At 44.3% G+C, this 25062-nt stretch overlaps 1 protein-coding gene across 1 annotated transcript in view; it reads right to left on the bottom strand.

Annotated features, from left to right (window-relative positions):
• The window catches only part of PODXL2 (podocalyxin like 2), a 57738-nt gene extending 35204 nt beyond the window's left edge, over positions 1-22534 (bottom strand). Inside the window, exon 1 of the mRNA XM_083418498.1 lies at positions 21741-22534. Coding sequence (XP_083274624.1) covers positions 21741-21792 — 52 coding nt within the window. The 5' untranslated portion in view covers positions 21793-22534. The remainder of the gene's footprint in view (positions 1-21740) is intronic.
• Between the last annotated feature and the right edge of the window lie 2528 nt (positions 22535-25062).

The following is a 25062-nucleotide window of genomic DNA, read 5'->3' as shown; positions in this document are numbered from 1 at the left end:
TCATGTGAATTAAGCAAGCAGGGTGTGCATGCACTACATCCATCTTACTCCTGGCTGTTTTGAATCTCCAGGATACCATATCTGTCTAGATGTACAGAGTGTACAGAGGGGTGGGTTGGCAGCAGCTACCCAAGTTAGATTAGCATGTAAGCAAATGGGCAAGTTTGTACCCAGAGCAGTCTTTGGATTGGGACTCCATAAACATGAAAACAGAAGGGAGAATTTACACACTATTCATTCTGGAAACTTGAAATCAAAGGGAGTGCCGTTTTTGAGCCTTGGATAATGCTTGGTCTGCAAGAGCTTTTCCACAACTGATTCATTCTTATTTTTGGAGACTTTTTATTGCCCTATGTGCTTTCTCATTTTAGATCAATAAAACAAAATTAGCTAAAGGAGATCAACTAAGACAAAGGCAAATACCAGAGATAGCAAAAGTATGACAGGAGCAAGCAGCATTGAAAAGAAGTGCATTGCAGCATAAAGCAGCCAACCAAGGCTTCTCTGGCCATCCCAAGGGATGGACAACTCTCACCAAGTGTTATTTGCACATAGCTGAGTCAGTCAGTCACTAAAGCCAAAACATCCCAAAATATGCTCCATTATAGAGCATGCAGCATGCCTTTGCAGGTCAGATTATATCTTGCTTGAACACTCTCCTCGCTCAGTCTACAAGGAGAGAGAGATAGAACAGAATTGTGTCTAGGATTTTTATGCCTTCACACAGCAGCTGTCACTGAGCTATTATTAGCACTACAGCAGCATCTTGAGACCCCCAAAAGAGAGGTGTGTGTGTGTGTGTGTGTGTGTATAAAAAATTGTTGTGCTTGGACTATAAACATATGCAAGTGAGATAACAAACACACACTAGCTGCACTCAGAATAGACTAATCCTGTTTATCTGCTGTGGTGACAGATATGCAAGCTGCCATGACTGGAATGAGCCTTTGATTGTCAAATTGAGTAAAACCACCAGCCACTCCCAATTCATCCATGATCTCAACGTGACAAGAGACTCCAATGGGCCTGACAGGCAGCAGAATGTCATCAAACCCAACTCCCTATCCAAGCCATGTAACTGTTTGCCTATGCTGCACTGCTGGTGGTGCTAGAATCTAGTGCTGGCCTTGAAGGCCCTAGTACTAGGACCCTGTTGCCTAGTTGTGTTAATTTGCTTGTGTGCACAAGTTCATAGGATGGGATAGGTACAGAGGCACAAAGAAATGAAAGTGTAAAACTGGCAACCTTATATGCTATGCAGCCAAAGATGTATTTGATACAATGCGTACATGTGACAAAGCTGTGGCAAACCACAGTGACCTGGTGCATGTACCTGTAAGATACACATGGTTAAAAAGCACACATTTACTGCATACGTATGTAACAGTTTTATTAGTACATAAGCCCTCTTAGATCTGCTGTGCATATATCTGTTAAAAAAATGAAAGTGTGGATTGCTAAGACCATGTAAAAAATGCCTAACAGGGTAACGTCTTAGACACAAGATTCACCTTCTCTTTCCTTCTTGAGCAACTCCCATCAAAGAAACCCAACACAGATTCCTAGGGGGGGGGGGAGTGGCAAGGTTGCTTCATACCTCTTTATTAGGTAAATAATGTTCTGTTCCTTGAATGCTGAACTAGAGAGACACCAATTGGCCATATTGCATAACATAATGTATTCTATATTTAAACCAGTGGTTCTTTGGCTTTTACTGTAACAGCAGTCAATTTATTACCAGATTACACACAGCTACATTTGCAATGCAACCCTAAGCATGTTTACTCTGAGAAATAAATTCTATGGAGTTCAACAGAAATGCAATAGTATGTGCGTTTCGGATTGAAGCCTCAGCCAAGAAAGGTGAGGAGTGGTTTACTAACCTGGTTGAAACTCGAGGAGCATGAACTCTTACACATTGGGCAAGCCTTATACAGTTTCATGTGCCATCCATCAGTATACTGGATAGAAAAGTATATCTCCCACAGTGAGAGAAGAGGGAGGGATACAAATAATTATTAACGTGATCTCATGAATCTTAATTTCCATTCATCCAATTCTTTGGCACCAATTCAAACTTTATGGGTTGGATGCCATGTTATTTCTACTCAGAACAGACCCACTAAAGTAATGGACATTACTTCCCCAGCAGCCTAAGGCTCCTCCATCTTGTCTCTCTTTGTTCCACCTTCTTCGTTTCTCTGACTGTTCTGGGAGACCAGGGGGAAGGGGAGGGAGACTCCTTGGATTCTTCTGCATAATCTCTGTCTCCTGCCCACCCCCTTCCTGCCTCTGATTCTAGAATGTTATCTGCCCCAGCCTCTTCCTGCTCACCAAACCCTGTTGCTTCTTCAGGTTGACACCTCCTCCTTCCAGTCTGCTCTCTTTTCTCCCTCTGACCACTCATCGTCATCTCATCACCAATCCCCTTCTTCTTCTCTGGGGGTTCCCCAGCTGGAGCTTCCCATTACTACTCTGCATCCAGCCAGTCCATGACAGTTCTCTACTCAACTGTTGGGCGATCCTAATCTTAAGGTTGGCAGTCCTCATGGCAGGGTGAGCGCCCATTGCTCTGTCCCAGCTCCTGCCAACCTAGCAGTTTGAAAGCATACCAGTGGGAGTAGATAAATAGGTACCGCTGTGGCAGGCAGGTAAACGGCATTTCTGTGCACTCTGGTTTCTGTCACGGTGTCCCATTGCGCTAGAAGCGGTTTAGTCATGCTGGCCACATGACCCAGAAAGCTGTCTGTGGACAAACGCTGGCTCCCTCGGCCTGAAAGCGGAGGTGAGTGCCACATCATGTAGACAAATTTGACTCGACTTAACTGTCCAGGGGTCCTTTACCTTATAAGGTTTGGGAATTAATACAATTCTTGATAGTTTCCAGGTTGGTGGCAATAAACCTCCAGCTAAGGTATCATTGTACAGTTTAGACATATATATGGGACCATTAAATCTTTAAATGTTTTATAAAATACTGTTGAAAAACCCACCTTTAGATTTTTAAGTACAGTGCTACCTCGGGTTAAGAACTTAATTCGTTCTGGAGGTCCGTTCTTAACCTGAAACTGTTCTTAACCTGAAGAACCACTTTAGCTAATGGGGCCTCCTGCTGCCACCACGCAATTTCTGTTCTCATCCTGAAGCAAAGTTCTTAACCCGAGGTACTATTTCTGGGTTAGTGGAGTCTGTAACCTGAAGTGTCTTTAACCCGAGGTACCACTGTACCTATTTTTCCTCTTCTGTAATTGCCAGTGGGGACTTCTTCCGAGTAAGCATATACAGGATTGTGCTGGAAACGTCTCTCATGTCTACTGCCTTCCCCACGCATTCTCTATAAAAGTCCTAAAGCTTAAAAATGCGGTCACCTGTGACGAGCCTGGCCTTCAGGGGAGCTAATCCCATTAGTGCAAGAGGTTGTTCCCAGCAGTTTGTTTACCCTCATTTAACACTGAACTGTTTACCCAGTTTAAACCCTTTAAGATTCATGATCCGGTTTACCAGGCTGGGCTACTATCCTCAACCAAAGAAAAGAAATGCTAGCCAAAGCACAAGAATTAGCAGTTGTGAAAGTATCAGCAGTGGGCTCAGTCTGACATTTACTTCCCTCTCTGAGTATGAACTTAACCCTGGGAATTTCAAGACCTCAGCTAAGTTGAGCTGCAGAAAATTTGCTTTTGCAAAACTTGGTGGATCTGAGAGCCAAGTTCTTGGATTTGCTTTGCGCTACTGTAACTCTAATTTGCACAGCAAACTTCCACCGATGCAAAACAAACTCAGCCCTGCGTTTTAGTATTTTATTGTTCAAATTGGTCCTGCAAGAAGTACATAGCTCTAACAAAACAGCACTAGCTGCAAATATCAATGTGTAAAGATTGTGCTTTACAATCTTCATTACCTGCCTTCAAATATTCTCCCCAGTTAGCAGGTTAAAGTACTAACAGATTGTGAGATGTCTAATGCTCACTGGGCAATGGTAATGGCAAAGCAGGGATTTGAACTCTGGTTCAGCTTTATCATTGTCAACGAGGAGCCACACCAGTTCTACAAAACCTCTGGTATACTACTAATACCATTGCCCTGAGCAATATCCACACATGTTTTGCCTACAACAAACCAAGTCCTTACAAAACACAAGTATAGGCCTGTATATGCGTACCTCAGCCTAGAGTGCGTCTCAGTCCTGCCAAGGACATATAAGACATGAGGCTTTATGAGAGGCGCCAGTGCAATTATACAGAGATATTTGTCTCTTTGGACTTGTTCAGGGAAGTTTTAAAGACAGATAGAAAACTGAGGGAAGACTCAGTGTACTGTGACTTTTTATTCTCCAAGAGAGATGGGAACAAGACAAAGATCTCCTGACTGTACCTACAATTATGATTGGGTCTACACATCATTTGCACTTACACAGCATATTTTAAAACAGGTTTGTTCCATTCTCAGAAATTAAAACCCAAGCAAATTCCTGGGTGCCAACATGAAAAGATCCAAGGTAACCAGACACTGAGGATTTTCTAGGCCCTGGCCAGATCCTTTTTCGGATTCCACAAGAAGGAAAGACTCCTGACTAATTCTTCTGCATGGAGCCTGGCCTCCTGACTTCAGGCATCCAAGGAGTTTGCTCTAGTTTTCCCTTTCTTTAGACTCCCTGGTACCTTTATACAGGAGTAAAACACTCAGCCTTAGCATGTACAACAACCATTCCCAATCTGACAGCAGCTCCTGGCACTCCTGACATCGACTGGGCTAATTGGAGTTGCAGTCAAAAATATCTAGAGAGCACCAGGTTGGGGAAGGCTGCTGTGCAGTCTCCAGTTTACTAGCAAGGAATGCTTCTTAACAGCTGCCACCAACAACTTATTACAGCCATCGAGACACCTGAAAATAAACACAAGCCTCAGGGAAATAACTGCATTAAGGCCCAAGACTTCTCTGTTCCAATCTGTGTTCTGAGCTTCCTCTGCTAATCTGGGCAGAATGTCCTTTTCTAAGAAAGCATTCAGCAGAGCAATCTAGACAGTCTCTTGCATAAAACACATTCTAGCTATCTAATAGATAAAACAATTTCGTTGCATCAAGTATTTAATACAGAGAAACGGCACAAAATTAGAACATGCTCTTTCTTCACTGCTTTGTTTGTGTGTAGTTTATAAATTCCCTATCCTTTGTTCAGCATACCAAACAATCCAAAATGGCACCAGTTGTGTGGTTTCTAGGCTAGCCCCAACACAGAGCGCCTCAAGCCTAGCCATATGCCCTTATGCAAGCATCAGTTACACTGCAGTACAGCGGACAAGAGAATTTTCTGGCCTCTTTCTGAAGCCTAAAATGCCAAGCAGATCAGACCTGTCTGCCTCCACAGCCCTGGGCCAAGCAGAACTGGACAAGTCATGATAATCATCATGCGCTGGAATCGCACTATCACACCTCTGCCAGATGACAAAGTACATTAACATCAAATTTGCTCATATTCTCAGACCAGACAAAAATGGAATATGAAATTCCCTTCCTTGGAAGGCCTAGTGAGTGAATTACAGGAATGACAAGCTATTCACTCAGTGGCAGACCAGGGAGGCTGGCCTGGCCCACTTTACTTTCAGGCCAGTTTAGACTACGTCCATACATCCGGAATTTCCCAGACATAGCCAACAATCGGCCATCAGAAGCAGTGTCCTGGCAGTGTCCTGGCGGAAATCACTTAAATGTCTGGGAAAATTCAGACGTATGGCAACCCCTTTCGGCAGTGTCGTTTTTGTCAATTTTCCTTAAAAATAGCTCAAAAACTTCAATTTTTTTTTAATGTTAAGATTTTGCGAAAAAATCCTCAACAACTTTGGCCCAAAGACCCCCACAAAAATTCAACAACTGTTCTGTCTGGATTTTCACATTTTGAAATATGGCAATCCTAGTTTAGACAGCTGTGATTTAACTGTAAATTGGAGAGAAATCTGGGGTGGGATTATGGATTTCATTAACTGAAACTTCCCCCCTAAATTTTTGAAGCACCGTAGCTGGCAGAGTTAAACCAGACCAAACAGAATACAACACACACACAAACATATATATACAGTTGGATTGACCACAACATGGAGGGTTGTACCTTTACAATGGAACCAAGTAAAGTGAAGCTGGCCAAACCTTAACCATCATGGCCAGCATAGGCGAAGCTTATCGCAAGGCATGAAAAGGCGGTGAATGTGTGACTCAAATTTCCTTCCAACTATTTAAAAGTCATATCACGGCACAGTTAGAGGGAAGAGGAGGAGACAGGAATGAGAGGAGCTTTATCACAGTTTTAGCGATTGTGGGAATCGCTCACAGAATTCAGCTGGCAAAGTGGGTGCAGCCGAGGTCAGTTCTTCTGTAAAAATAAGCTACCGGGGAATAAAAAGGAAATCAAAATTCTGCGAACAGCAGCAAGAGGACTACAGCGGTAGGATTGTAGCATACATTTTACACAGGATGGCTGTCAAAGAAAGGGAGACTTGTTCCTCAGATGAACAGCTGTGGCATGGTGGGGGGGAGCCCATTCCCAAAGGACAGCAGATGCAGGTTATCCCCAAAGCAGCGACACAGTTAACAGAGCAAAGGACAAAACTCCAAGGAAACACTAGGCCAGTTGTAAAGCCAAAAGGAAACCTATCAGGAGGAACCACCTGTCGGGCAGGGGGACTGAATGAGTCAGGAGGCTTAGTGTTGGAGCCATGTCAGGGGCCTGGTCTAGGCCGAGGAGGCAAAGTGAGACTAAGCTCAAGAATCCAGAAAAGGCATGGAAGAAAGTCCAGGGCATTGGGGGGGGGGGGAGGGGACGACAAGTTGATTAAAAGCCTGTAGAAAGGATGCCAATAGGCTAGAAACTGAACATCATTAAGGGATATGTATGGGCAAAGGGCCTAGAAGTGTTATATAGTGTATAGGCCTACGCTGAAAAAGCCACGTGTTGCACAGAACAAACACACTTGCCAGCACACCATGGCAGCCTCTTAAGGCCTAAGCACAGAGGGATGAAAACAGACCTGAGGTTGCCAATGCCTGTGTTAACTTTTCCATTTGAAATAATTAGGATTGCCCGTGGCGTAACACTGAAGCAGAGCTAAAGAAGCAAACAAGCCAAGCCAAGCCAGGCAGCCAAAAGAGAGGGACTAATTGGTTTACAGCCTGCCATATGGCAACCCCAGAATGGGGAACACACTTCAGTGTAATGGAACGTGAGTGTCACTGACTAGAATGTAAGAAATGAGGTTACACAAAGAACAACGCTGAAAAGCAGGAGAGCCTTTGACAAGTGAGTTTCCCTGCGAAATTATAAAGACAGACACACGCACAGGCATCTGGCACTGTATTCCTCTCTACAACTTTAGTATTCTTGCCCTGAAACCTCCTGGGCCCAGCTGTGCAAGTCCCCAACCTTTTTGAGATCGGGGGCCGCATCTGAAAATCTGTTACAGAAACCATGAAATATCTGTTTCTTAGAATGTACCCCAAAACAGGCAAAACGCCTATACCCTTCCCCCGCAAAAAAACAAAAACAAATAAAATGCAGACCAAAAATGTAGGCACTCTCCCAAAACAGGCAACCAACACCCCCCCTCCAAAGCCTGCAATTAAATAAATAAAAAGAATCATAGAACTGTAGGGTTGGAAGAGACCCCAGGGGTTTTCTAATCCAATCCTGCCAATGGGGGTGTCTGAAAGCATCATTAAATCCACAGAGGCTATGTTGCGGCAGGGAGGACCCCAGCATTATTATCATGTGGCAGTGCCATCATAATCCTCTCCTCAAATTCCTCCTCTTAGCTGACTATCTTCATAGCCACCAACCAAGGCAATGGTACTCTCAGAACCAGCATCCAGGACAAAACAAAACAAAACCCCACAGTATGGCATAATGGCTGAACCTCTTAACTAAAATACACCCCCAGTACTGATTGCTTATATCCCAAATTTAGCTTCTCCCCCTAGCTTGCTGAATTCCCTGAGATGTGGGGCTAAATTGGATTTCTCTTATATGGATTTTCTGTTTCCAAGTGAAATGTGTCATACAGCCATCAAAGTAATAACAAACAGGACCTGAGAAACTCAGGTTCATTTTCCCACTCAGCTAGGAAGCTCACTGGGTGATCAGGCACTCTCCCAGCCTGACTTGTAGGACTGTTTTGAGGACGTAATGGAAATAAATAAACTATGCACCCCACCTTGACGGAAAGGTGGATGTAATAATTAACAATGCTTTAATAAACAATGAAAGGAGTCCTATAGTAAGCATATACTGAAGAGAATGCCACCACACACAACACACACTACCTCCAGCTATAATAATGTAAGGATGAAATGTGCTAACAGCATGTCCTGGGTATGAGGGAAGCAGCAGGCATTTTAAAAAAATATCATTTGGCCACGAGCCAGTGAGCAAGAGGGGGCAAGCTCCCTCCGAAAGTTTGGAATGAGGATAAGACAAGTCCTTTTCCTAGGGGAAGACGAGGGGCACTTTCACCTATAGTCTCCAACCTACAGCCACAGATGATGACCAGGAACAGAAATGCCTATGAGGTTGGAAGCCTTGAAACCATCTGCCTTCCTACTTTTCCCAGGGTCACACCAATAGGAAGAGAAGTAAATCTCTTTTCCCACAAAACAAACAGGCCAAAACCCACATGCACTGAGGTGGCTAGCCGCATCACCAACATCAGCATATCCATCTGGCCATGCTTTCCAATCAGTTGGTGCAGGGTTCTTCTGACTGCAGAGAAGCTCCTCAACACACACACACACTTTTTTTGAGGGGTGTGGGGCTTCACATGTTCAACTGGATTCAAAGATATCAAGGTACGTCCAGAAGGGTGTGAGCTGACTTTTGGGGCTCTGTTAGTTGGTGCCATCTGCTCCCTGCTCAGTGAGCTCACTCAACACACACCATGCAGGGACTCCCATATACACTGAAAGAGTCAGATTGCAAGAGCTGCCAGTAATCTTAGGACTGCCTCTTACAAAGGATTTGAGTCTTCTGCTAATAGGAGTTCTGTTGATTAAGTGACTGAGAACATAAGTGTTTTTTTATAAACTCATGGTCAGTAAGGGTACTTCTGAATCACACATTCATGGTGGGAGGGGGGGAAGATACCAGTACAGTGGTACCTTGGGTTAAGTACTTAATTTGTTCCAGAGGTCCGTTCTTAAGCTGAAACTGTTCTTAACCTTCAGCTAATGGGGCCTCCTGCTGCTGCCATGCCACTGGAGCACCATTTCTGTTCTCATCCTGAAGCAAAGTTCTTAACCTGAAGCACTATTTCTGGGTTAGCGGAGTCTGTAACCTGAAGCGTATGTAACCTGAAGCATATGTAACCCGAGGTACCACTGTACCTGCTACATATAACAAAATGAGCAGGGAACATTTAGCTTATCTTAGGTGCAGAAAATGGGGATCCAAATATTATTTAAGCTACATTAGAACAGGGGTGAGGAACCTCCTGAGCATCCTTCCAGAGGAAAAGGTGGGTGGAGTAATGAAGATAAATATTACCTTTGTACAGCAGGGTCTTTTTCCAACACACACTCACACACCTCTGTCATCTTGCCACCTACGCAACCAAGAAGCATTATCAGAGCTCAAGAACACATTCCAGGCCAGCAAAAACACCCAAGGAAGATGCAAATAAGGAGTCACAGGAGATATGGCCGGGGAGGGTGTGTGGCCTGACTTGGGGAGTTCCATTCAGCCCTCAGTTCTGAGATTCTCCACCCTTTTTTTTAGAATAAAAAGACTGACAAAGCAGCTTAGGATAATTGTGAGGTTCAAGTGGATAACATGGAGTCTACGATGTTTAGGAGGAAAGAAATATAACAAACAAAGGCTATATTAATGCCATTTTTTAAAAAAACAAATAGGGGAGAGAGATAGGAATGCAATGGTTTGGAAGGAATGCCATCTGGAGTCTCAGAGATGAATGAGCAACACTGGATAAAAATTCTGGTGTAGGGGGGAAAAGAAAAATAATATTGATTTATTGATTTATTAAAAAGGCTGGTGTGGAAGCACTTAAGCCTCTCTGCCCTTAGCCAGGAATTCAACACATCTTTACCAACTTAGCCTACGAACCAGAGCAACGTCAGAGCAGCAAGTGTAATTAAACTGCCCCAAATACATATAATAAATAAGGAATTTCCTTCCAGAGTAAAAACATTGTCCTCTGGCAAATTCCTGCCACACAGAGATACACAGTACAAAATAAAAGTCATTCTTTTAGGTTCACAAGACAAAGGGTTAGGAAAGGCAGAAGACGCAGGCCTCATTGTCCCAGTTTGACTGCCTGAGGAACAGCAGCTTTAATGAAGGTGATGGGAAACACAAATATTGGTCCACTCAGATTTTGACACAGTGACTGTCTCCTAAATACATTAGTGAAGAATAAAAGTGGAGGCAGCAGGCGGTAACTACTGCCATACTTGAGTGTTATTGAGGGGCACAATTTTTTGTGTAAATGAACTCAAACAGCTATTCCGGTTCTTTATAGTACCTCAATATCTGCCGCTTGAGATAAAATACCTCATTCAGAACAAACTACAAGTGAAGATTTTGCCAACTGGGGAGTAGGACCTCATAGAAGGACCCCATGCTAACCTGCTTCAGTTTATATCTAGCTTTCATTTGAGAGGCTCCCCAAATTTGTGCCCAAGCATCTGTCCAGCAGATGTTATTCAAAATAGGGAGCACGGTCCAAAACGGTCATTTATTGATAATCACTTGAGACAGGGGAACAATGATCAGCTAAAAGAAGCATCTGACACTGATGTCCCCTGATGTTGTTTGTACTGTTTTATTGTTGTTAGCCGCCCTGAGCCCGGCTTCGGCTGGGGAGGGCGGGATATAAATAAAATTTATTATTATTATTATTATGTACAGGCTACCGGTGGAAAAAGGCAGGCAGAGATCCCAAGGAACTTCTGCTACACATTGTCAGGGAGAAAATTTGAGGGCAGGATAGCAGTGAGTTAAGCTACAGTGGGGAAATAGTGAATCATTTATAGAAAATACAGTGGCTCCGCACGGATTAGGGGGAACTGGCAGGCAAAAAATACAGGAAAAATGGAACAAACTACAGTGGTGCCTCACAAGACGAAATTAATTCGTTCTGCAAGTTTTTTCATCTTGTGAATTTTTTCATCTTGCTGTGTATTGACGGTTTTCATAGGAATGTATTGGCGGTTTTTAAAAAAAGGCGCAAGACGTTTTCGTCTTGCGAAGCAAGTCCATAGGGAAATCCGTCTTGCGAAGCAACTCAGAAAATGAAAAACTCTTTCGTCTTGTGAGTTTTTCGTCTTGCGAGGTACCACTGTACTTATTCACACAAATGTGTAACTGGCTTATGGAATCCATTAGCACAGGATGTTTAGATTTTTGCACCAACCCACTCCCCCAGGAGGATTAGGCAAGGTTGTGGAGGAAGGTCTGTCAATGGCTATCAGACATAATAACGAAGAATGGAACTTCCATGTGCAAAGCCAGTATAACTGATTACGAGAAGCTGGAAAGAAATGGGGTGGTTGAACCCATTGTGCTCTTATTTGTGAACGTTATGGTGGTATCTGGCCCCTGTTGCCCCACAACAGACAGATCTTTAGCACCATCAAGCAGAACAATTCTTACAGGCAGAAGGCTGCAAAACCAATCCAGAAGTAGGGCTAAAAACAAACATATTGCCAACCCAGGATCATCTTTCCTATGCTATTATCTGTGTTCTTTCATACAGAATGAGAGCAGATGTGGTTGAGAGTTTCATTTTATTCCCAACTGAGTAGAGGAGGAACATTTCTAATGGTTAGAAAGGAGAAAATCTGGCTACATGAAAAGTGAGGAGCTGCTTGTGGGCTTTACGATCCTTGCACCCTCTTCTGAGCTATTGTTCCATGCAGTTTATCACAGCTTAACTATATATTTTTTAAATCCCTGAGTCGGCAGAAATGTTGTGCCATCGTGATTTGACACGCAGTCAAAAAAAGCAGGTGCCTGATGAGCCGTTTGTCTTGACAAAGAAATGGTGCAGTACGAGGCAACTCCACGCTTAAGCGGCTCCTGCAATCGTGTCCGTGGTGCTTATTGGGCTGACATCCTGCTGCTCCACGTTGGCGGTGCAGGGCGTAGTGCAGATTGCACGCCCAACGTTGGAGGCTCACCAGGACTGCAGGTTTGCACCAAGAAAGCCACCATCTCAGTGGCTTCCGCCTGTGAACACAGAGAGAGCTCAGAGCCCAGACAGAGCCCTTTTGTCTATCTCCCCATGATTATTCCAAAGCATCTGACCCTGGTTCCTTCTCTATAGGAAATGAGTCCTGCACCCCTATATCTACAACCCCCCCCCCCCGGACTTTTGCTGCCAGTCTCTCATTTATTAGTAGAACATTCTGAATGCAGGATTAGGAAGCCCAGCAGAGCAATCACTTCTAATTAGGACTGCAGAAAACATAGGCGAGAGGTCAGCATTCCTCTGGCACAGACCAAGCCGGGAGAGAGGCAGGCACCCCACAGAGATTCTAGCACACCCACATTCCCAGGAGCCCTGTATATTTTCTGGGCTAGTAGCAAAAAGCAGGGAAGCAAATGTCAGTTTAACGACCCATGATGTTGAGTAGGGGACACGGGAGTATTGACTAGTGGCACACAAGACTGTAAACCAGCAGATTGTTAGAATTGATTTTGCATTTTTAAAAAATCCTGGGTTTTTTTTTGAAATTATAATCCCACCTCTGTGTCAACCTATGGGAAGAAACTGCTAGCAGACCCCACCCCCCGCAGATTTTTCCATTGCAAGGGATAAAGGAGCACACTCATCTATTTGTTTCTAAGTAGGATGTCTATGCATGGATATCCCAAGAACCTAAAGATGAGTGAGGGCAGCAGAGATTCCGTACACTTGCAGGAAAATAGAGCATACGTAGATACATACGTACATCATTTTATTTTTATCGCCACCTTTTCATAGTGAAAACCATGCTCAAAGCAGCTTACATGAAATAAATTACATAATTACAAATATAGCAGAAGTAGTCATCAGTAATAAATAAAACACATGAAAAAGTACACAACCAAATTGAACAATTTCCACATACGTCAAAAGAAGCTCTAAAAATAGAGATACAAAAAATTAGTATCAGCAACAGTAACACCCCCCCCCCAAATACCCCAACCCAAGACTCTGTTCAGCAGCCTCAGCTTTTGCAACTGGGTGTCAGTCAGGACCTGGCCAGGCCAGGCAGGGGCCTGCAAGGCCAGGGAGCAGGTCTTCCAGGACTCACAGCCAATGAGCAACCTCCACTAAAGGTCCAAAACTGCCCACAGAGGGTTGTGAGGGCACCTTTCCCTATTTCTGATGGAGGAGAACAATGCAATGGTTCTCTCCTAGACCTGCAGAGTAGTCGGTAGGAAAAGCGTTGGCTCAGTAGGCTGCTCAAACAACACAGGGAGCTATAGGGAAGGCAATAGTCCCAGCCACAACACAGTGTTTTTCTGGGTCCTCTTGCCCACTAGTTTCCTGTCAGATCATATGAAGGAGAGTTGGTGAAGAGAAAGTATTTGGATGCTTCTGCAAGTGAAAAGCACAATCCAGAAGCAGTAAGATACCCCTTGCCTCATGTGTGAATCCACCCAAGCTATATTCATGTAAATGAGATATGTTAGCCTTATTCTTTGGGGACAGCTCATTCAAATCACTGTACCATTGAGAATTGAGAGCAAATCGCATAGCCTCTGGGCTCTAGGAGACCATTTAGTTTTCCTTTTGGCCAATTTCAGTGCTCCCATTTTGCCTATTTATCCACAACATCCTACAAGGCTGTTCCTCATTTCAAGCACAAGGGAGGAATGTGTGCTCTAATTCATACTCTGTCACCTGGAGCTCTCCCTTGGAGTATGAATATAGTTATTTAAACCTTGGGTGCCTATAATTAAAGAAACGGTTCCTTAGAAAGATTGACTGCGTTGGATGTGTAGCCATCCCAATTTGCTGGAGTCAAGCAGATTAACTAACAAGGAATTAGTCAAGCAAGATAGCCGAAGGGAGGAAGATGCATTTAACACCCTCTGGAATCTCACAGCACTGTACACACAAAAGAACAGGGTGACCGAGGAAGGAAAAGAGATGTCCTTCTGTAGAAAGGTCTCATCTCTAGTGCTCATTCATCCAAACTGTGTAGTAAACATAATCAACTTCCATGTAGCTTAGCTGAGGAATGTCTGCAACTATGCCATCAGAGTGCCAGGCTTAAACACAGCCTGCAGCACATTTTTACCCTCAGTTTCCAATATAACTTTTCCAATTGTGTAATTCCTGTTCCGCTAATTCCAGAAATAAACTTAAGTTCCCAGAGAAAACTTGAGGCTACCTATTGTGGCAACAGAACCCATCCTCACTATAGATCACATCCACACCATACATTTAAAGCAATTCTGGGAACTGTAGTTTACCTCTTATAGTGCTACAATTACCAGGATTAGGAACTAGAGTTCCCAGGACTCTTTAAGGGGGGTAAAATGTGTATTCAAAATGTGATGTTGATGTGACCTCTGGTGAAATAAAATCCGTGTTTCCAGTAGCAGCAGGAAAATCAGTTCAAGCATTTGAACGGCCACAACCTTCACTGATTATTAATTAGGCTAAGAATTTAGTTTGCAGCAGATTGCATCTGCTACCTCTCATCACCATAAAATTATTTAGGAGCCATTACGTGAATGAGAACCCCAGGGAGTCTCAAGGACCGAGATCAATCTTGTGCCTGGCAGATGGAAGATCTCATTATGGGAAGTTACAGGCACTACTTTAAGGGAAGGGACTCTTACCTTTGCCGGGATGAACCTGGGCAAACCATCCTAGTGATTCATCCTAGTTATTCAGTAACATTGCAACAAAGTTCTAGCATTGTGCTATTACCGGGTTCAGCAAACTTTTTCAGCAGGGGGCTGGTCCCTCAGACCTTGTGGTGGGCTGGACTATATTTGGGGGAAGGGGGAATGAACGAATTCCTATGCCCCACAAATAACCCAGAGATTCATTTTAAATAAAAGCACACATTCTACTCATGTAAAAACACGCTGATTGTCCATGGGCCGGATTTAGAAGGCGATTGGGCCGGATCTGGCCCACAGGCCTTAATTTGCCTACCCATGTAGGACATTCTAGAAGTGTTGGCCTGGAATTGCAGAGAAACTATGGAAAAATCCTATTTCCATTTACTTAAGAACAATTCCCATTGATCAAAGCTGATGAAAGTATTTCATTCACAACATGATCGTTGGGTGTCCCATCAACCAGGCACATTGCTTTTTCCTTTCCATGGTCAGAAGTAAGGGGGAAAAGGGGACTCAGTCTGGATGATATCTCTCAATTTAATAAACTGAAATATGAACCAGTCTTCTTCCCCTTCACACAAGCTACAATTAAACAAGGAAATATCTAATTAGCCAACCTGGAAAACTATGATCAGCAGCTTCAGAGCAAGCTGGGATATTAAAACCATGGCTCGAATATGGTATAATATCCCGTTTGTTGTGAACCTGGTAACCACATTATTGCTATGGATAGAAACTTCCTGATTTGATTGCTCATGTCACAAAGTGAGAAGTGAAGGAGCTGCATGGATGGGCAAAATACCTGTCAATATTGGCTTAATATCATTGTCCAAACACAGCTACAATTTCCCAATCGCTTATACATCTGGAGTCTTCAAACAACAGCTGCCGTGGAGTGCTTTATGACTTTTTAATTTGCTAAATTTAACAACCCTATTAAAAAGCAGGGCTAGCGTTTGCAAGGTTATTGCAGTGCCTCTGTAGGCATTGAAAGGAATGAAGATTTTGGAGAAGCTTATGGGGCGGGGCAGGAGAAATTACATGTCCTAACACTTAATGTCTGATGCACTCTTTCTACCATAATGTTACAATGGTCTTGTTCCTCCAGCCTGGCCGGGCTTCCGTTCCAGAAGGACGTGCCAATGTTTCCTAGTGAAAGCACTCCCTTCAGTATGACCACCATGTTCCAAGGATGGGAACAAGCTTTCCTCATCTCATTAACCCATAACTGTGGAGCTGAACTTAAAAGCAACCTCAAAACTATGTTAGGTATTGAACTACACCTAAAATACCCAGTTGTTGCTTCAGTGAATCTCATATGTTAAAGGCAACCCCCCAACCTCTTAATAACTTAGGGACAGAAATGGTCTGTACCAATATTTCAACCCCCCCCCCCAATTTGCAATAAACAAAGATTTGTGAAGGCCAAATTTATATACATGGGGGGGGGGGGAGGACCTGTGGCTCTTCTGATGTGGGTAGACTACAACAGCCATGATTCCTGACTATCAGCCATGGGGTTGGGGCTGATGGGAGTTCCACATCTGGAGGGCCACAAGATGACGGCATACAGGCATTAGTCCCAGCTGGTCACATTTGGCTGTTTAGAGTGGTTGAAATTAAGATGCAGTCCATCAACTCGCTTCCCTTCAGCCTCGCAGAAGCCCCCAAAGTTTCTTTGAGGCCACAGTGGAGAGAAAGGAAGCTCAGTCCTCCCTTTGGCTCCTACGCCACTGAAGAGCACAGAGTGCCTTGTGGGCAAGAGATGAATGCAACCTGCCATATTGATCCCAAGTCCAAGGCAAAACTATGCATTTCAGGTCCAAATGGGAAAAGGAATGAGCTCAAACCTTACAGTCTTGAAGCTAACATGGGGATTTAGGGATTAAGACAGTGAGATGAGCAGCATCATAAATTGGTAAGCAGATAAATAAACGTTTTATAATGCAGCAAGAGAGGGAGAACAAGGAAGGGTGGGAAGTCAACTTTTAAGTATGCATTAAATTCAAATTACAGTGTTACCTCAGGTTACATACGCTTCAGGTTACAGACTCTGCTAACCCAGAAATAGTACCTCGGGTTAAGAACTTTGCTTCAGGATGAGAACAGAAATCGCGCGGCGGCGGTGCAGCAGAAGCGGGAGGCCCCATTAGCTAAAGTGGTGCTTCAGGTTAAGAACAGTTTCAGGTTAAGAACAGACCTCCAGAACGAATTAAGTTCTTAACCCGAGGTACCACTGTAATTTGATGTGAACTTGTTAATTTTTTTGAAAAGCAATAAAAATTGGCCAAAAAAAAGACAGTGAGAGGAAGGATAAGATGGAAAGCCCTTTCTCCCCTTTGCCCTGTCCTGCCCCCCTCAGAGTTTCTTTGCCTACTTGTGAAGTTAAGCAAGCTTTGGATAAATGTTAGAGCACTTAATTATGGCTGGACAGAGGTGAATGAGATGAAAGGGCCTTTTCAGTAGTGGCACCCCAGTTGTGGAATGTCCCCCCAAGAGAAGTCTACTTGGCACCAACTTTGATTACTAATTCAGCTTCTTCTTTCCCAAGCTTCTTAAATCAGAGGCAGCAAGACTTTGGGGGGCTTCAAGGGACTCCATCCATACAGACTGGCTAAAGGGTAGTTATTGCCCCCTGTCCACTTACCTAATTGACAGGAGAGGGGGTGATTTCCATCCCCATCAGGGCAGAAAAATGTTACTGGTTGGCAGAATTAGGCCCATTGAATTAGGAGGTAACCATCCTTGCATTAAATCATTTAATTGAACTCTGCTGATTCCCCCCCACACACACATTCTCAAATTTATTTTATCTACTTTTGAACTTATTTGATTTTGTTTTAATGCTGCATTTTGTCTTGCTGGATTTTTTATTATTTTGTTTTATCTTCATTTGTTTTATTTTACAAGCCTAAAATCACATAAATGAATAATAAAACAAATTAAGTATGCAAAACACAATTTTAAAAAATGGCTCTAATTTTCAGAAAAAGGGGGGCTGTCTCAGAAAATTGGAAATGGTGCAGAGAAAGAAGTCAAGTATTATAACATGTAAATGGAGTGAATAGGGATGCATGAATACAAAGAGTAAGTGTGTGCATGCAAACAGAAAGCATTTGTGATTTTTTTTGCAGGCTTCCACTTCTGCCTGTTTTTTTTTAAATAATAATAGACTTTCACTAAATGAAAGAGGACTTGGCACAAGGATTGTATCAACAATTTTATAACTGGATTGCCCACCGAGTTTTCAAATCAGTCTTGTCTAGAACCTGCCGCCGTCTATGGAAAACATATACCGTATGTTTTGCACCATAACACCCACTTTTTTCCTCCTAAAAAGTAAGGGGAAATGTCTCTGCGTGTTATGGAGGGAATGCCTACGGGTGGCATGCCTACGGATTTTCCTCCTCTAAAAACTATGTGCGTGTTATGGTCGGGTGCGTGTTATGGAGCGAAAAATACGGTATTTGTGTTTTGTTAGCCCATCTATCACCTGCCATGAGTTGTAGGAGGACTAAGAAATATGACAGTACACAACACAGCATCAAATGCCTTTGAACAGTTTTGTTGATGTCCTGTCGCCATCCCTGTAGAAAAACACCTATTGCTAGGAACCAGTTAAACTTAGTTCATGTGGTGTTGCAACAAAGCCTTTAAATAACAGTTTGAGGTCCCAGAGTTCTATCACATTCTATGATCACACCAAGAAGCATGTGACGGAGACTAGATAGAAGTTGGATCCCAAATGGCTCCATTGGGTTCTATAAGACTTTACTGTAATGTATAGGCTGTATTTTTATTTTTTTTTACAAAATCAAGGTATAGAAATATTTAAATAAATAATAGGTGGTTCAGAAACTGCAGCTAGAGCAGAATGTCTTCTAGTGTGTGCTTCAATATTACACTGGCCTTTCACTAACTGTGCTGCATTACCATCTGTGACCAGAAAATTCAAGGTGTTGGTTCTTACCTATAAAGCCCTAAGTGACTGGGGAGAGAATTTATGAAATCCTTTTCCTGTAAGAGCCTGCCTGTAGTATAATATTTGCTGCAAGGTCTTGCTGTATACTCCTCCTCCAAAAGAGGTGGGAACATGGCCTTTTCTGTGGTGGTGCCATGCCTAAGGAACTCCTGCCCTAGTTTCTCATCATTCTTCCTCCCCCCCCCCCCAATCAAGGAACCTGTGTGCTTCATTAATGGATGGAGATTAACCTGGGTAACAGCCAGTTTTTTGTATTTTCAGAGATGGAGAATCAGCCAGTTATATTTCTTCTTCCCACTAGGCCTTGGTGAAGCCTGTTGCCTACATAGCCCCTAAAAGTGTGTCATTTGAGTGGATGCCACCTTCTCCCATATTCTTTTTTAAAGCCACTACCAGTTGCAGACTTACGGTGTTACCACCAGCCAGGTTTTCTCTCCTTTCCCCCCTTTTTAAATAAACAATCTAGTCTGATAAAAGATTTCTGCAGGACTTTAAAGCTGGCATACTATTTTGTGATATTTTGAACAGCCTGAGAAAGATGTTGTTCTAACATGGATTATGGATTTTTCCCCCTTAGGGGCCAACATGGCTAGCATAACTTTACTTGTGTCTCTTTACAGAAGGATCTATTCTCAATACTTAAGAGATGAAACACAATTTACAAGCAGAAGGGTGAACATGCTCTGCTCCAATCCCATCCCTGGCAGAATGACCAGATGGTCTTCATTCTTCCAGGCCGATTGCTGCCAAGTATTGATTAATTTTATATTTTTTAAGAAAACATTTAATGGTCTGTTACAAAGTTCCATTTTACTTTGTTCACTAAGATTACAAACTGAGCTTGTTCACTCACATTATTAAGAAAAATAGCCCCTTCCAACATTCTTCGTTTTATTTTTTTGAAAGGGGTCTCCGTCTTTAAATATCTCCAATGAGATTATACAAAATTAGAAGCACAGGCCTCCTACCTATTCTAATTATAATTACTTCTGTACTTAATCGGCTTTAATTAATACCCCACCCCCCTTTTCAAAATTTACAGATTAGGCTCTTTAGAACTAGAGTCTAATTTGGTATCAGGACTTCTCGACAGCATATTTTTGGTGAAAGAGAAACAATCAAAATACTCTAAGGGGAAAAAGGTGACAGGACAATGTTATGGGTTAAATGATTCTCAGTGCAGTACAAAGTAATTCTGGATGCAGTCCCTAGAGGAAAATACAGTATGCAGGAATCCTAACTCAGCTTTGGCACGCAGAAACTGTACTACATCAAGGCTATTTTCAACAATCTCTAGGGACGCTTTGTTCATCCCTTAAAAAAACCCCTAAAACAATAAACAACACTACTGAAACATACAAATCCATATTAACAACAATTCTCAGTAGATCAACATTCTGAATATCCAAACACATATTAGGTCCATTAAGTCACTGAAAGGAAACCATCTTCCCTCAAATGTCTCTACTTGCTGCCCATCTCTTAAACGGGTCTATGCAGTTAACTTTGTCATTTCAGCCAAATCTTCACTAGCCATTTTTTGTTCAGTGAAAGGGTAATTGAATCACTACATTTCTTAACCACTATATTTAATTTATTTTTTTGCTCGCGTTAGTAAATTCCATGCTAATTCACAATGCTCATCACAACTATGCCACGCAAATGTCCAAGTGAAATCTATAGTAATTCCCCCCTCCTCCCTGAAATGGAGAGGAACAGCAGTGGAAAAATATCACCCCCTGTTTGCAGTGTGGGCACCGAATAAATACATTTGATGTTCCACCCCCCCACCCCACCCCCACCATGTGTTATACGGCTATAGGCTGCAGTGAATTTGCAGTTTTTTGTAGCTCCCTGCTGCTTGTAGCCACATGATATAACACCACATCCCAATATGGTGTGTGAAGCAGCATTGAATTTCACAGCATTGAAACTTGGCTAGAACTCTCTGAATTGCAAAGTTTTGTTCCGTGACAAGAGAGTTCCAGGTTGCCTAGACTGACATACTCCCTGCTCCACCACACAAAGAAGCCATTATTTAGTGCCAGGGCAGGTGCTTCACGACTTTCCATGGCACCATAAAGTAAAACTTAAAATGGAACGGCAAAATGCTTACCTTTGAGACACTCTCACCAGGCAGTTTTCTACAGGTAAGTATTACACGGCCCAATATGACAGAAACACTTTTCCTCATAGAAAGATACCCCACTGACTGAAACATCAATGGTGGTCAATAAGGGGTGACACATCGCCTTTAGAATAGCAACTAGCCGTGCTACAGAAAAAGGCACTTAAAATAAGAAGCACCTAAACTCCATTGAAGGAAAGGGAGGCAGAAAGCAATGTGGAAGGAAGGACATAAGCTGTACAGTATATACTTTACCATGGTGAATTGGAACAACAGCGGGAACTTCCAAGAATATAAATAACCCTCCCCCGCGCAAAGTGTACCTTTTCAAACACTGGCACTGGAAATAAAGTGAATACGAACCCCTCCCCCTTTATATGTGTATTTCTTCCCAGATTAAGAGGTTGCCAAGGTGTATGAGCCCCCTCCCTCTGCGCGACCCAGCCCCACCTCCAGGAAAACGGTTTCTATTTCCATTCTGCCCCCCCGCCTCAATCGCCCAAGCTGCTGTGTCGCACCCGTGCCTTAAACCAGGAAAAAACGCCCCCGAGTTAGGAACCCCGAGGCCACCACCATCCATCCCGGGCTGCTTCAGAGGACCAGATCCTCCGCCCCACCGATCCACCCCCAGCGTGGGGTTCCCCCACGGCGATCCCCACCCACGCTGCAGGCAGCCTCGGATCCCCAGCGGGGGGGTCCTTCCTTTGTCCGGGGCTGCCTTTGGGGACCGCAGGATCTGCGCTTCCCAATGCATCCCTCTCGGGTTCCTGGGAAAGGAAACGACTCACCGCAGGCCAGCAGGAGCAGCCTCGGCGCCCAGCGCGGGAAGAAGGGCGGCATGGTGCTTCTCCGTCCTCCTGCTCGCCTGCCCCTTTCTTCAGTCGCACCCGGCTTGTGCAGCTGCTGCTGCTACTGCTGCTTCTGCTTCTGCCGCCGCCGCCCGCGGGGCTCTGCCCCTCCCGGCCGCAGAAAGGACCTCTCCCCCCTGCGGCAGCTCGCGCTCAGAAGGCATCGCCCTCCCTCCCCGCCAGCGAGCGGCAACTTTCCCCGCAGCAGCAGCACCCCGCTCTCCGGGCGCCCCCTCCCTGCGGCCTCGCTTCAGGGGGGAAGGCGGGGGGCAGACGACGACGACGACGAGGAGGAGAGGCAGAGCTGCTTGCACTGCGCGGCCAGTCAGACGAGCGAGTGGCTCTGCTCCAAAACCAGCCAGAGCCCCCCACCCGCCCGAAACGGCGGAGAGATGCTGCCTTGGCCGCTGCCCAGGCTCCCTCTGCAAACCCCGCCGCGTGCGCCTCTCCCGCCCCTCTCTCTCAGGGGTGTGCGCAAGGAGCAAAACGCAGGCGGCGACCAATGCATGGAGCAAAGGCTAATAATAATAATAATGGGAAGGGGGGCGGCGGGGGCGGCCGGCGTTCAGGTTCCAGCAACTACAGCCGTTTTCATTCGCCTGCTGCTGTAGCAGCAGCAGCTCCTGGGAGCCTTCGCCTCTCCACCACGCCCCCTCCCTCCCGCGCCAGGACCGGCGGCTGCCGCCGACCGAGGATCTCCCCGCTGCTGAATTAGAAATCGTGTGCATTGCGCAGTGGTCTGCATTCCGGCCGCGGCCGGGCTCCATTATCCGCCGGGGTCCTAGAGCGAGACGGAGCGGGTGCGCACCCCCCTATTCAGCGAGCAACCTGCGGGGAGGAACCTGCAGCAGCCCTAGGGGCCCACGTCTCGCACTGAAGATTGCGGTGTCCGCAATGAAGGGCTTCAACTTTGCCCATTGACTCGGGAGGCCCAGCCCCACAGATATCTTATTGTGGCTGCCGATCCCCTGGAGTTGACTCCAGGGGCAGAAGCCTCTGTGTGTGCGTGGGCTTGGGCGGAAACTGGGGTGGTTTTGGAAGATGAAGGCCATTGGAGAGGCGCTTCTCGCGCCCGTGGGCGATCCTACTATCGTGCCAGCGTCGTTATCTGAGGGGATAGCTCAGTCGGTAGACCACGCGATTTAGTGACGTGGGTTTGCACCTCATATTGGGCAAAAGATTTCTGCCCGGGTTGGACTAGATGACCCTAAGGGTCCCTTCCCTCTCTACATTTGGTTCTATGATTCTGTGGCTTTAAGGTTTAGGGGACTGGAGCCCTCAAGAGAAGGGGATCTCCATCGGTTATTTGTGGGTCGCAGAAGTACAGTACAGTAGCTGGTTATCACTGAGGAGCTAGGACTTAGGTTTGCACTAGGTAGTGCTTTTATTCTGGGTGGTATGCAGGAGTATGCATACCCCTAAATATTTTGTGAATCTAAGTTTGGCCTCATTGAGAGGCATTATTTCAATCTGAGTAGTAGTAGTAGTAGTAATAATAATTTATTATTTGCACCCCACCCATCTGGCTGGGTCTCCCCAGCCACTCTGGGCTGCTTCCAACAAAAATTAAAAATACATTTAAAAGTAGGAAAATGAGAGTACCCCTAAACATTTTTTTAAGAAAAAAAGCAATGGCGCAAGGAATAACAAGGGCTCGCCTCCATAACCTAATTGCAGCTCCAAGGCGCAGCCCTGGAGGTTGCAATAATATTGGGGAAAATATCCATGCATTAGGGAATTAATCATCTTGGCCTCAACCAATTAAACAATTTACTAAAACTGCATATATGTGTGTATATATATATATATATATACACACACACACATACATACATATACATGCAAGGGCTCCTTTGGGAGGAAGGGCAGGATATTAAACTTGATCAAAAAAGAAGTATTGCTAAAGATGGTCAAACATATTTTCTAGGGAGTAAGCCCCATTTATTCTCTTCATAAGCTGCCGAACAACAGTTCTTCCTGCATGACATACAAGAGAACTTTAGAAGCCCATAAAAATTATATTTAAATCAAAGTTGAACATAATGAACAAGAAAAAGAGTAGAAGTCTGAGTTCTGATGAGTGTTGATTTATAAAGAGTACTACCTATTCAAAGGATGAAAAGAACCACGGGGCAGGCAAAAGATGACTGAGGCTAAAGACTTGCATCAATTGGTTCATGCAGGAGAGAAAAAGGAAACCATCTTTCTAGACATTGGTCTTGAACCATTGTTCCCCCCAGTTTCTCTGCAGGGGCAGGTTTAATTCCTCAGGCAACACTACTTGCCAAACACTAGCATACTGATACTGATTTAGTACCCCATGCTGGTTTTAGTCACCTCAGTGCTAGTAAGAACATTAGTTTCTTGGTGGAAAAAAATTCCATTTGGGGGGGGGGGATTCTTAAATACAGAGGAGTGTGTCAGATTAATGTATCTGAGATTACTGCCAACACCTTTGTCCACAAATCATTCACAAATGGTCACCCAGCATAGAGGTAGAAAAGGACCTTGAATCTTACAACCTTTACAATGTAAAAGGGACACAATTTGATTCCTCTGGTGGAGCTTCACCAGGATAAGCTGTCACCTGTGTTGTCATTTTATCAAGTGATTCCCAAATCCTGACTGAAGTGGGCTTGCTTAGATCACACTGCATTCCAGTTTCCTTCTGCTCTGATGGCCCTCTTATCTGTCTCAGTAACTGTGCAGATTCTATGTGGTGGAAGATAACCCTTTTGTCCTGTTGACTAGAAGCATTGCAAAGGAACCTTTGCATCAACATGCTTCAAATTGCATCACACATCCCAATTATACATTAAGAGGACATTAGAAAGGCACTGTGTACCTTGACCACAAAATTATAAAAACTACCACACTTTTGAGAGACGAAGACCCTTGCAATAATTTCTATTAATTTTAGACTCTGGCATATAATATTATTGGGGAGATTATTTGAAGGGCTGCATTTTGTTGGTGGAGCTAATGATTTTCATACAGAAGGTTCATGGTTAAGTCCTTTCCATCTCCAGGGAGGTCTGGAAGAGACCCCTGCTGAAAGAGTCATTGTTGACCGTGCTGAGCTTGATTGACCAGGGATCTGACTTAGTAGGAGGCAGCTTCCTATGTTCTTCCTATATTGCAGTTGGCAGCAGCCCTGCAGGCTACTAAGAGGCATTTCCTAACAGGAGGTACTGATAACTGAACCTGAGACTATGCACATAAAGCACATACTCTGTCGTGTTATGGCTTCTTTATCTTGAGC

This window comes from Podarcis tiliguerta (assembly GCF_965153285.1).
Source record: "Podarcis tiliguerta genome assembly, chromosome: 2".
In the NCBI taxonomy this organism is placed as follows: domain Eukaryota; kingdom Metazoa; phylum Chordata; class Lepidosauria; order Squamata; family Lacertidae; genus Podarcis; species Podarcis tiliguerta.
The sequence above is the reverse complement of the archived record's forward strand: the minus strand, read 5'-3'. Positions and strand labels throughout refer to the sequence as shown.